General features: G+C 37.2%; 5 protein-coding genes across 5 annotated transcripts; 4 read left to right on the top strand and 1 right to left on the bottom strand.

Annotated features, from left to right (window-relative positions):
• Positions 1–1274: 1274 nt before the first annotated feature.
• On the bottom strand, positions 1275–3008 carry PKNH_1220900 (snRNA-activating protein complex subunit 3, putative; the record flags this gene model as incomplete). The annotated part of the gene is made up of 1 exon (XM_002260226.1): positions 1275–3008. One exon carries the CDS (start codon positions 3006–3008, stop codon positions 1275–1277), a length of 1734 nt encoding a protein of 577 aa, XP_002260262.1.
• Positions 3009–3707: 699 nt separating this feature from the next.
• Positions 3708–5191, top strand: PKNH_1220800 (ribosomal protein S10, apicoplast, putative; the record flags this gene model as incomplete). The annotated part of the gene is made up of 5 exons (XM_002260225.1): positions 3708–3860; positions 3991–4187; positions 4339–4460; positions 4661–4934; positions 5116–5191. 5 exons carry the CDS (start codon positions 3708–3710, stop codon positions 5189–5191), a joined length of 822 nt encoding a protein of 273 aa, XP_002260261.1.
• Positions 5192–5869: 678 nt separating this feature from the next.
• PKNH_1220700 (conserved Plasmodium protein, unknown function) lies at positions 5870–7963 on the top strand (the record flags this gene model as incomplete). Its single annotated transcript, XM_002260224.1, has 5 exons — positions 5870–6964; positions 7188–7273; positions 7382–7428; positions 7539–7605; positions 7885–7963. The coding sequence occupies 5 exons, from the start codon at positions 5870–5872 to the stop codon at positions 7961–7963; spliced, it is 1374 nt and encodes a 457-aa protein (XP_002260260.1).
• A 743-nt stretch (positions 7964–8706) lies between these two features.
• Positions 8707–11051, top strand: PKNH_1220600 (conserved Plasmodium protein, unknown function; the record flags this gene model as incomplete). Its single annotated transcript, XM_002260223.1, has 3 exons — positions 8707–8761; positions 8890–9037; positions 9299–11051. The coding sequence occupies 3 exons, from the start codon at positions 8707–8709 to the stop codon at positions 11049–11051; spliced, it is 1956 nt and encodes a 651-aa protein (XP_002260259.1).
• A 1169-nt stretch (positions 11052–12220) lies between these two features.
• Positions 12221–12772, top strand: PKNH_1220500 (U3 small nucleolar ribonucleoprotein IMP3, putative; the record flags this gene model as incomplete). The annotated part of the gene is made up of 1 exon (XM_002260222.1): positions 12221–12772. The coding sequence occupies one exon, from the start codon at positions 12221–12223 to the stop codon at positions 12770–12772; it is 552 nt and encodes a 183-aa protein (XP_002260258.1).
• Between the last annotated feature and the right edge of the window lie 18 nt (positions 12773–12790).

The following is a 12790-nucleotide window of genomic DNA, read 5'->3' as shown; positions in this document are numbered from 1 at the left end:
GAAAAAAAAAAAAAAAAAAAAAACGTAAGGCACAAAAAATGGGGAAGTGACAATAAATCTGTATTTCGCACGTACCGCGGGGTCCCTTTTTTTTACTAAGGAAACCTGAAGGTTTTTTTTTTTTTTTTATGAAAGAAAAAGTCCCGAGGAAACTCCTCCTTCGCTTGCCGTGCTGTATGCCCGAGGGCGCTCTAAGTACCACCTCTGTATACTTTGAAGGTAGAGTTGGGGGGATAAACCAATTTGCAGGCAATAATGATGGAAAAAAAAAAAAAAAAAAAGGAAGAAACGGTCGAATTACAACATAAATATTTACATACGTGTATTTGTACATAACAAAAAGTGTAGAATTATTTTTTGTGCCCAGAAGCGAGCCCCAATTTTGTAATTATATATAGAGGGGAAAAAAAAAAAAAAAAAATTAATTTTCATATTTCCCAGGGAATGGCATAAAATGAATAATGGCACTTGGTTAAATAATCCGTCAGAAGGAAAAAAATATATATTTTTTAAAAAATCTAAAATTTGTGGGGATGACAACATTAAGTTAAGCCTTTTTGAACGGACAATTCATCAAAAATTGAGTTGAAAAAGGCGCTTAATGTTGTCATGAGGAGCAAATACCTTTATTAAGGCAATATACTGCTTATGTCAACTAGGGGGTAGGCATCCAAATGGGCATGGACACATCACACAATGGATGTATTTTACAAGCTACAAAAAGGTAACCGCAAAAAATTTGTTCACATAGTAGGTGTTAATACCCTATTAGGGGAACCACTGCTTATTTTATTTTCTACACCAAGTGTGGATTATTTTTGTAAAAGAACACCCCATATAGCCCAACTACCTTGGAACTCTTCCTTTTGAAAGGAGAGCCATTATTATTACCTCTGCACCCATTTTAATTAAAAATAAATGCGGGCAAAAAGGACACTTCGGAGATAAGCTTTTCCTTTTTTTTGTTCAACTTACTATTTAGTAACAAATTTCAAAAGAGTAAAACTACTGAAGAGCAATCGTATGTTAAAAAAAAAAAAAAAAAAAGAAAAAAAAAAAAAAATTTCCTTTTCGTCAATATGGAAAAAGGCTCCTTGACAATGGTGTTCTATATGCAGATTGACCAATTTTTTGTGTGCGAAAGAGGGATCCTTCATTTTTGTCCAAATGGCAATGCTCTCTCATGTTTGCACACGCATAGGCAATGTATATGTATGCAGGAAGAGGAGGGGAGGTAGACACCACTGGGTTAAGACCCACCCACCTTCCCCTGGTCACACCTCGTCGATGTACTCAAAGTGCTTCATAATGGCGTCTACGGGGTTACCCTCCTTATCGAGGAGAAACAAATTAAAGCAACTGTTGCATATATAGGATGGGTTTTCTTTAAAGAGATAACAATCGAGGATGATTTTCTGCGCGATATTTTTATGACAACATAAGCAGAACTTCTTCGCTATATTTGGCTTGAAAATCCTGAGGGGGTACTTAGCAAACTCCTTGTCGCGTAAGCTATTATACTGCCGAATATTATTAAAAATAATTCGGTGCTCACAATTCCCTTGATGTAGAAAGCAACACTTCTGGTACAGAGGGATTTCCATTTGGCCTATGACAGCCTTATGTTGCAGTACCTTATATGGTGGTCTAATAAAATTATTTTCTTTTTTTTTTTTGTAAAAATCTAATATGCATGCTGAATAATCCAGTGCATTGGGTGATCTCAAATCAGGATAGAGTACTCCATCAATGTAGTAAACAGATCCATCAAATTGGGGCAAACCATAATTTGAAGAGTCGAAACAAAAAAAAACATCTGTCAGGTCAGCCAATGTTTGCCATGACAGAATTTCATACTCAGCAATTTTGATACCCCGTATCGGATGATAAAAGGAGATCGAAATTATGAACGTATCATTTGAACTTAAACAATACATTGAAGGAGATTCAAGGAAATAACGCTTTGCTTGTTCCGAATAAAGCGTGTTTATTAAATTCTGATTAATGTAAACCCCCTTGAGTAATGAATTGTTGAAATCACATACAAGTTTAAATGTTTTTGATAATGTCTTTCTCTTTAACTTTGCTATTATCGCATATTTGCTAAATGCATTTTTTTCTCTTTTTGGTAACCAGTCCACAAAACATTTGCTTCTATTTAGTACTCTCTCCTTTTTCGAATTATCTGCTTCTTTCCTTAGTATCTCCAAATCTACTTTCTGTTTCCAATTTTTACAATTATGATTTACTATATGGTTTATTATTTCCCCCACGTTTGGACTTCGAATTCCCGACTGTAATGCTTCAATGAGGGGATCATACTGTTCCGCTTTCCTTTGCTTGATAATTGGGTCATCTGGGGTGGATAATCGGTCTGCCCCCCCACGTAGCCTTCTCTTAACCCTTTCGCATTCTTCCTGAAAATTATTCAATCGAACTTTCATTGGAACGAAGGCTTCGGCGGGTGTGTGATAAATCCACTCTCGTCTGAGATCCTTACTTATGGGTAAATCTGGATGCTTTTCAAAAATGTGGTACGGTTGCCGCGGGATCTGTTCGTTGTCGTCATGGGATTTACTATTTTGTAAGGCCACCTGGGGGGTGGATTCATCCCCTGATTCCTTTTCGGAGTACTCTTTGATACATTTTATTCCTTCCACCTTCTGAACACTACTTTGAGGAGTATATCTATAAATGTTGTTACCGCTAGAACTTTTGGACAACCCCCCCTTGCGCGTGTTTGGCGTGTTCCTTTTTGTAATATTTTTCAGGTAACTGATGAAGAGCCTCTCATTATCACTTTCTGTTTCGCTTCCGTCTTGGCTCTGAACAGAATTTGTCCCATCTTCCCTTAACCCGGAACCCACATTATCCTTAACCCGGGATCCGCTTTTTTTCCCCTCCCTCTGCTTAATTTGGTAAAAATCATACTCATCTGTCTCGAATAAAAGTTTTACTGGACAATGAGGAATGGGTAAACTGAGTGAGCGATCGTTTCTTTCATCCATAAAAAATGGCAAGGTAGAGTATAAAGGCAACTCACTGTGTGTGCAGGCGAAACTGTGTTGGAGAGGAGACCTCCTTATGTGCGGTTGGTCAATCTGCTAAACGGGGACAAAAAAAAAAAAAAAAAAAAAAAAAAAAAAAAAAATATAAATAAAAAGCTACCGGTTGAGGGGTGCAGGCTAAAAGGTGCCAAAGGGGATATGAACGCAAAAGAAGTTTCTCTTCTTGGGTCTTCCTTCCTAATCTTAGAAGTTTCATTTTGCCGCGCGCAGGAAAATGTGCCCATTTTGCCAGAAAAAAGTGACAAAAAAAAAGGGCGTAAGCGCCCCTAAAAAAGGTGCCAACCAAGTATACCCCCCCTCCTCTGTGCAATAACCATTAAGCGATGCGCCGGAAAAAAATCACTTATTTGAACAACCCATTGGGAGAGGCGGGGAAATACCACTAATGTGTGCCTTCCTTTTTTTTTTTTTTTTTTCTTTTTATACTATTTTTAAACTACGCCTTCGTTCCCTTTACCTGTGTTGCAAGTGGGAAGGAATACAAATGAGGGAGATGAAGCCCCAGTGGTAGTATATCCCTCATGCTTGGCTAGTATCTGTGTAAAGATAATACAGACTTGGGTTTGATCATTCCCCCGAAGGATCCACCGGATTATCCATGGAGAGAGAAGAAGAGTAACGCAAAATGAGCACAGAAAAATGAACGTTCGGTTTTGGATCCTCTCTCTGATATTACCCTGTATCTACGGAAGAAGTACCACCTTGAGGGTAGCCCCCGAAGGAATAACAGCCTTCTTGAGGGCAGTCCCCAAGAGAAACTCCTTAATGAAGAACGCTCGACTTTACAACAACGTAATGCAATTGGAAGGAACGCTGGTGGTGGTGGGAGGAGGAGGAGGTTTTTTGAGCCTTCCAATTGGTGCGACTCGTTTTGTAACCCCTGCAACAATTTAACTTTTTTTTTTTTTTTTTTTTATCCAAGTTAGAGAAAGTAAACACAGATATAAAAGAACTGGACATTTTAAACAAGTGGAAAGAAAACTACCACCTCCGAATCATTCTGAACTCCTACTTTTCGGATCACTTGCAAAAGGCAGTCTTAAATGTGAAGGAGAAAATCAGCCAGTACCCGCAGTTTATCATTGCGGGCCCGATTCCGCAGAAGACGATAAAGAAGAGGTGACTCACATAGAAGGGCAACATTCTTTGTACAATATCGCCATTCTTCCTCCCTCCCCTTCATATCCAATTACACTACATATACACAAAATTGCCACCTTATGTGTAGCTCAGCTGAGTGTGTTCCTTCCCCCCCCCCCTCCCTGTGCAGATTCACCTTTCTGAGATCGCCCCACGTCGACAAGGACAGTAGGGAGCAGTTCGAAATAAAACAATACGGATGTAAAATAGACATTTTTCTGAACTCTTCGATAAGCTTGAAGAGCAATGAATGTAAGTTACGCCTCGTGACAAAACGGGGTCTCGAGTCGTATGAAAAAATATCCACTCTGTGTGTGTCACCCAAAAGGCGAAATATCAAATGCTTCCACTACACCACACCTTTAAATCGGATAACTATCATTCCGTTTCTCTGTGCGCCTCCCCCTTCGTATAAACCACTGTTTGATCTTTATTTTCGCCCCCTTCTCCAGTCACCGACTTCCTATCCGTGAAGCTTCCTCGATTCGTGGGTTTCGAGTATTACTTTGAAGAGAATTACAAAGGGATGAAAAAGGAGGAAATCAAAAAATTAAAAAAAAAAAAATACGTTAGCAAATACTACACGAATTTGTTCAATGGCAAAGAGAAAAAAAAAATTGTTGAGGCCTTGTTGGAAAATTCAAAATACATGAATGTGAGACTCCCCAGAAATTTTTATGATCTGTACAAATTCCCCCTCCATATATTGCAACACTATTACAAAAAGTAAGGAAAAAAAAAAAAAAAAAAAAAAAAAAAAAAAAAAAAAAAAATTATTTTATTATGATGCCAATTCGATATGCCTTCCTATAGGAGGGGAACTTCATCACACATGTTCCACTGCGACAAAGAGACAATTTGCTGAACGCCATGTGGAAATTAACTTTCCCTCTCTTTCTTTTTGTAGAACAATGGAGAAGAAGAAATGGTATCACGAGAATGAAGAATTGATGAAGAAGATCGAGTCACTTTCATTTGACTAGTTCCTCTTGGGAGATAAAATGGACTGAGAAAATGTTAACTGAATGACACAGTCATATGTAGATATTCTATCCTTCCTTTCCCATTTGATTTTCCACTTTCGTACATTGCGAAACTCCTACTTTTGTTCCATCTTGGATGTGTTCCATATGAATAGAAGAAGCATCCCTAGGTGTAGCCTCACCGTGAATTACGCATTTATTATGCATGCACCGTGGTGTTTGTTTGAATCCTCATGTTGTTACGCCATGCAATGAACAAACATGGAGAACAACGTGGAGGGGGAAAATAAAGCAAAAAAAAAAAAAAAATCGCACATGTGCACAGAATTTTTTTTCTTTTTTTTTTTTTTTTTTTTTTTTAGTTTACACTCTATCGGATAAGCCACCGTGGCATCTTCATTTGTTCCTTCTCACACGTCAATGTAAACGTGAACATTAACTTGAATGTTAATTTTTGTGTGTTTTTTTTTTTTTTTTTTTTTTTTTCAACTTGGCCGCTCCATTCGCGGTCCCCCACGCTACCTCACTTTTGTGTGAAAAAACCTCTCCGCCTTTTTTTTTTTTTTTTTTTATATTATCCATTGCGACATCTACACATCCTTCTGTACTCCCCCCCAAGTGGGAAATAATTTTATTTTCACCTTTATTTGACTCATCCTAACAGGTCTCCTCCCAACCATGAAGGGAGAGACCCAAATGGACTACCACTTCTCCGTGAAAAATGTAAATTTCTTTAAAAGTGCCTTGGCTCTTCTAAGCGTAGATGACAACAAAAGTAGCTTAAACCTTAGGAAAAGTGCAAACAACCAAGGGAATGTCGAAAATTTTATTCTTTTTAATGTGCTAGGTGATGGGTTAATGTTAAGGAGCTTGTCTAAGTGCAAACAGATATACTGCTTTCTGTTCCTGGATTCTGACTGCTTCGCTAGTTATGGTGTTTTGAATAAAGGGGCGAGGCTTAGGGAGAAGCGTCAGAGAAGAGGAAGTGAAAACAGATTTACAGGAGAGAACAATGACCCATGTGTGTGTCATCATTCAAGTGCCTTATCCCAAGGTGCATGCAGCACATGCCACATACCCAAGGCGAAACGTTCCAAAGGGGGATATAAAAATACGTATAGCGAGGAGGAAAACCACGAAGATGATACCAACAGTGTAAATTCAGATAATCTGTACACTACCCATGCTATAAACACGGAGTGCAACAATTTGATAAAACTGAAAACCATGTCTCCATTAAAGATTAAACCTACGCAGCATAATAAAAAAGAAGATGAAAATGAAGGTGAAAATGAAGGTGAAAATGAAGGTGAAAATGAAGGTGAAAATGAAGGTGAAAATGAAGATGAAAATGAAAATGAAAATGAAGATGAGTATTTTATTCGAAAAAAGGTATATGAAAAAATTGATGAAGAGAAAAAAAATAACAACATGGAATTTCTCGTCTGTCAATATGAATTACTCAAGGCACTAGAATTCCTAGATCCTATTCTTTTAAACATTAAATTTGACTATACTAACCGGAAGTTAATTCTCCACCTGACTGATGAAGATGGAGATACATCTGAAACCTTTGTTAAAATTATTGTAGATTATTATTACGAAATAAGCAAATTAGAAAAATACACATTCCTACACAATGATCACAATTTCTTTTCCATCCTGTCCACCACTTTTTCCTTTTACCTGGACTACTTAATTAAGAGTAACGATGAGTGCATTACTTTTTATATAACCGAATATACCAACGATAGTAGCGCGGTTCTTAAAATGGTAATGCACCGGGGAAATGTTCCATGTATTGAAGAACGTGCTTATGCTCGTCACGAATCTATGCATCTGCCCCCCCTCCCTTCATAGGCGTACTGTCAACCAAAATAGCGCCTTCATTCCCCAAATCAGACAGACCTATGCACACACATATACATATATATATGCGAACACGCATACACACATGCCATACCCTATCTACATTATCTCCCTTCGTACTCCGTAGGAAACGAAAAATAAAAATTACCAACGATCTGTTCTGCTCATGCCCAAGGAGAACTTCCAGGATTTTAAGAGCTTAAAAAGTCAAATGTATATAGTTGGAAGCAGAGAGTGTAGAGAGGGATGTGCCATGATACTATTCACGTGTACATATATAGGTAGGCAACTCCCCACTCATGCGTTGTCCCCCTTCTGCAGATTCAAGTACCGGATAAGAGATTTATCAAAAATTAACCAGGCGCTCAGTAATTCGAAAAAAAAAAAAAAAAAAATGTGAAAAAATATAATCCTTCCCTAACATTACTTCTTACCATCGCAAACATGACACTGCGGTCGCCTTTCAACACTTCCGTAGAAATAAGTTCCCACCTCAGAATGGATTTCCAAGAAAATGGCCTGTTGCGATTTCAGTTTACCCTCAGGTGAGTATGAGCAATGCGTTATGGCGTAGTCCATGATCAAATATATGCTCTCCCATTTCTGGCATATGCCCCAAGAAGGTTCCCGCGAATTGTCCTTTTTTTTCTGTGAAATGGATGAGATGCGTTATTTATGGCTACCGCTTCTTCGATCAGGATCGAATCCGTTTAGTAATTCACTTAGCTCCATATTGACATACTCATTTTATTATTATTATATATATGTATATATATATATATATATATATATATTTTTTTTTTTTTTTTTTTTTTTTTTCCAAGGGAATACAACATGAACGGAACGCATTTGTGCTACTTCGTACAACCCCTCACAGATATGTCTCTTGCCAATTTTGCGTAACACCTGAAATGGGGGAATGCACAGAGCAAATCAAAATAACAAAAAAAAAAAAGTGTTTTGTTACATGTAGTATGACTTTGCATCCTTTGCCATTTCTTCTACTTCTCCCCCCCTCCCTTCTTTGTGCAAAGTTAACATGATCAGTCAGGGATACTCCCTTGTGGCAGCTTTGAGCGTTTCACAAAAAAATTGACAAAAATGCAGAACGGAAAATTGAAGAAAAAAAAAAAAAAAGGAAAATACGTACTTCGAAAATGATAAATCTACACACGGAAATGTTTACATGTAAGGGAAAAAAAATAAATAATTATAGGTGTTTATAGAAAGTGCCAAAATGATAATTTAGCCAATTCGTTTGTTTATTCACTTTTTTTTTTTTTTTTTTTTTTTTTTTTTCCAAATGGTATGCACATTGGAGGTGTCCACAAAGTAGCGACATTTCCCGGTCCTCAAAAATTCTTTCTTTTTTTTTTTTTGTGTATATTTAAAATAACTTCTTTTTTATGGAAGCTTATCCTGTTTAATCAATTTGGGTGAGAAGAAAAAATAAAATAAATAAGCTTAAGTAAAGTTTGAAAAAATGATCGCTACTTGTTCTACACCGCGTTAAAATGTTTCTTTTAACAGAACACTTGTCCTTCTTCTGCGAGTTCTTTTCTTCGTTCGGATAGGCCCACCGCCTTAGTTTGCCACTTTGCCTCACCTGTTCATTCAACTTAAAATATGACTATGCGAATAAAAAAATGAAAAATAATTTGGAAAACAAGTCCGAAAAGTACCAGAAATTGCTCCTGTCAGGTACGTGGACTAGCCAAACAGTATACCTCCTTTCCCCTCCCATGCTTGGACAAGAAACAATTCCCTCCATCAACGTGTTACACAAATTGAGAATCCACCTTTTTACTTCTCCCTTCCTCATATCGCAGCGTCTATAAAGAGAGAAGCAAAAAAAAATGAAGAAAATAAAAATGCGAAAAAGAATCCCTATGGAAACAATGATAATAATAATTTTATCATATACATGGAATTTAAATTCGAGAATTTAATCCTTTGTAGGTATCTGTTTGAGATCAGGTAAATTTGGGAGCGGTATATAAGAGGGGGAGAGGGGGGAAGTTATTTGTATTTTTTTTTTTTTTTTGCAAGGATGGGAACATGTAAGGGCATTTCACCACTATCCCCCCGAATATGTTCCACACAATGGTACTTATTTTCCACTTAACCTTTTTGAATGTTCATGAATATGTACGACAGAATGGTCCCATTTCTGGGACCACTTTAGATATTCGATTTTCACACACCATTGTTACGATATGGTTTATCCCCCCTCCACAGGGATGAGCTGGGGATGCCAATTCGGAGTAGCGTTCAAATAACGAGGTTCATCATCATGCGGAGCGAAAACCATATCATGGGTACGTGTGTATCCAACAGAATCATCCTCTGTTACAGGAACGACAAAGAAACAAAGATAATATTGCAAAGACTCAAGGAGGAGTTAAAAACAAAGTATTCCATATGTCTAATGGATGAAAGGAATGAGGAGAGTAAGGGATATGATATAGACAAGTGTCTCCTTTCATACATTATCCAATTTACTTTAGTATGTAAGTACGTAGAATGTGGCAAGTGGGTTCATATATGGGATAATATGGATACTATCATTGAATCAAAATTTTGTGGAAATAATTCTAGTAAATACTTTAACTGCATAGGCTTTAAGTTCCATATATTAAATACTAATTATAGGGTGGTAGCTAGACAAAAAAAAAATTGCACACATTTTGTTCAGATGCACTTAAAGGTTATGTTAAATATGTATAAGGTTCTTCCCTTGCTGGAAGAACAAATTTGTGAAAATATGTATGTGTATTGTCTACCGCGTTGTTCCATGAGGGGTACCATTTTAGGTGTTCTGGACGCTGCGGATACAAAAGGGGAGGAACCGAATTTCAATTACAAGGATTACTGGCTCAACGTACACGGTTATGTGTTAAACGAAAATGCTGTAAACAAAATAATAAAGGTGAAGCTATACAAAGGAGTATTTAATTACCCCCAAGGAGCTCTCCTAAGAGAAAATATATACAAATTAAATGTAGCAGTAAAGAATAATAATACTTTTTTTTACGTTTGCCATTTTATAAAAACTTTTGAACTGTTAAAAGGGGAACGGATAAAATTGCTGAGGTTTTCCGAATGGGATGAAGGAGGAGAAAATATATTCGGCGATCTTTTCGTAGCGAAAAATATTATTTCCGTAAAAAAAGAACAAGGGGATGATCAGGATGATTCGGAATTTTACACAAAATTGAATCTAATTTGTAAACATGAATTTGAAGAGAACAATTTTTCTGAATCAATTTATCAATCAAATAAACTACAAAAAACATATGACAATTCGTACCACCTGTATGGGAATACTTTAACTACCTCGGGCATATCAATAAATTTGGATTTTTCCAAAAATAAGAAAAGTCACACGGGTGGCGAAGGGGGGGAGTCGTCCAAAAGGAACTTGGGAACCATTCTGAAGGAATCTGCAATGACCTACTATGGCAGACAAGTAGATCTACAAAGGAAACCCATTGAACATGAAGCACGACAGGAAGGCGATTACTGCGCAAGGAATGTTAACCCTGACTATGCACATGACCTGGTTGACAGAATGAAAGATGAAGGAACCACCGTAGTGCAAACCATGAATTACCAGAACAAGCACGCACAGAAGAAAAAGGCACAAGCTGCCGAATCCTACACAGTGAGGAATCCAAACAGAAAGGACCAATTGGACAAATACCTGCACAACGTTGCAAAGAGTTACAACTCCGTGGAGGAAAAAAAACTTCATCATATGGCTGAGGTTAGAATGTTCGAAAACGTAAACCCGCAAATCATATTTTCCAAAGATTTTGAGAACTTCCTAGACAATCTGGACGAGGCTGCACTGTACCAGCAGGAGCCTCTACTACCCCCAATAAATTTTGACCATCGGGAAAAGAAACGACCCAATTTTCCCATAACCAGTTCGCCACTTGGCCAAAGGGAAGACCACTCAGAGGTTATGAAGACACGCAAAATGATGTAGGAATCTGTTTGGATGGCATAATTAAATTACCTCCAACCGTAGCAAGGCGCGCAAAAGCGTGCCTGTATTTTTTTTTAAGGTCAATTCTTTCTTCCATTCGGGTTATGCATGTAGGGATAAATAAGTATATCTCGTGCAAGTGGCACCTTCCCATCATGTAGCAGTAAGCGCATGTTAATTGTATGTTATTTTGCTATGCTTTTTTTTTTTCTTTTTTTCTTTCTTTTTTTTTTTTTTTTTGTACAAAAAATGTAATTTTTATTTTTCTTCCGGGATTGATATGAGCTTCACTTTTTTTTTTTTTTTTTTTTTTTTTTTTTTTTTTTGTACAAAAAATGTAATTTTTTTTTTTCTTCTGCAAATGAGAAGCGCCCGATTTTGCATCTCATTTTCATCTGTTTGAGTAGCAATTTTTTTTTTTCTTTTTTTTTGGTTTACGCTAAGGTAACAATTTTTAATTAACACTGTATGCTATAATTAAACGACTTCAACAGAAAGGGCATTTTTCGTACGGGAGTTAGTCTTACACGAAAGCGTCGTAGAGCCATTGGGGATGAACAAGTGCATGGGAAGGAAATATATATTTTGTACTAATTCCCCAAATATATGACAGGAGAGGACTTCAAAATTGAAGATCTGCATAATATTTATATGCTTATTCATTGATGAGCGAGAGCCAGTTTTTGCAAACTCCATTTTCCTTTCCACAACGCTGTGAAACCATCATCGGAGTTATTATATTTGAAGGTATAGTACAGAAGCGCGTACGACATTAACAAAATTGCCCTGTGACGCATTATTGATGAAGATATTTTAACCATTCTGCAAAAGCGGGTGATTTATATATTGGCATATTATATAACCTGTTAAGGAACCCTTTGCAAAATTATGGCAATATGACAATTCCTTCATTCTGGGTAGAGAAAACTAGTTTGAGGGAATAGCGGTCATTCTTTCCAAACGCTATTGCAAAAATTACGAGTATTGCTATATATACCGTGTTGGTTAAAAAAAAAGCTTCGCCGTGATCTGGAAGAGGATACCCATTTTGAGGAGCGCATCCTTGACTGGATCTCTCCACCCTACTTGTTCTCACCCCGTTCTGACAACGTCAAGTTGAGAAAAGAAAAGAAACTGCCATTTCCCCCCCAACACACGCTGAATACAAAATGCGGAAACTGAAATACCACGAGCAGAAGCTCCTTAAAAAGGTGAACCTGTACGACTGGAAGAGGACGCGAAATGTACGGGAAGTGAAAGTCTTGAGGAAGTACGTAGTTCAAAATAGAGAGGATTACACCAAGTACAATAAAATATGTGGATACATAACAAAGTTAGTGTCCAAATTACGATTATTACCAGACAATGATGAATTTAGAATAAAGATGACAAGTGAGTTGTTAGACAAGTTATACGACATGGGTGTAATAAATTGCAAGTCGAGTTTAGCTGAGTGTGAGAAAATCTCCGTTTCCTCCTTTTGTAGAAGGAGATTAGCTGTAATTTTGTTCAGGCAAAAATTTGTTCAAACCATACAGTTAGCCATTACGTACATTCAGCACGGAAATGTACGCGTAGGAAATAACGTAATTAACAATCCAGCTTTTCATATTAACAGAAATTTAGAAGATCATATTAAGTGGGCCGATGGGTCCAAAATTGTGAAACACATACAGAGGCATCAGAACAATCGGGACGACTATGAGCTCCTTGGCAATTGACCAAACGGAGAATGGGGA

The sequence above is a fragment of the Plasmodium knowlesi genome (assembly GCF_000006355.2).
Source record: "Plasmodium knowlesi strain H genome assembly, chromosome: 12".
Taxonomy (NCBI): domain Eukaryota; phylum Apicomplexa; class Aconoidasida; order Haemosporida; family Plasmodiidae; genus Plasmodium; species Plasmodium knowlesi.
This window is presented reverse-complemented; position numbering and strand designations above follow the sequence as displayed.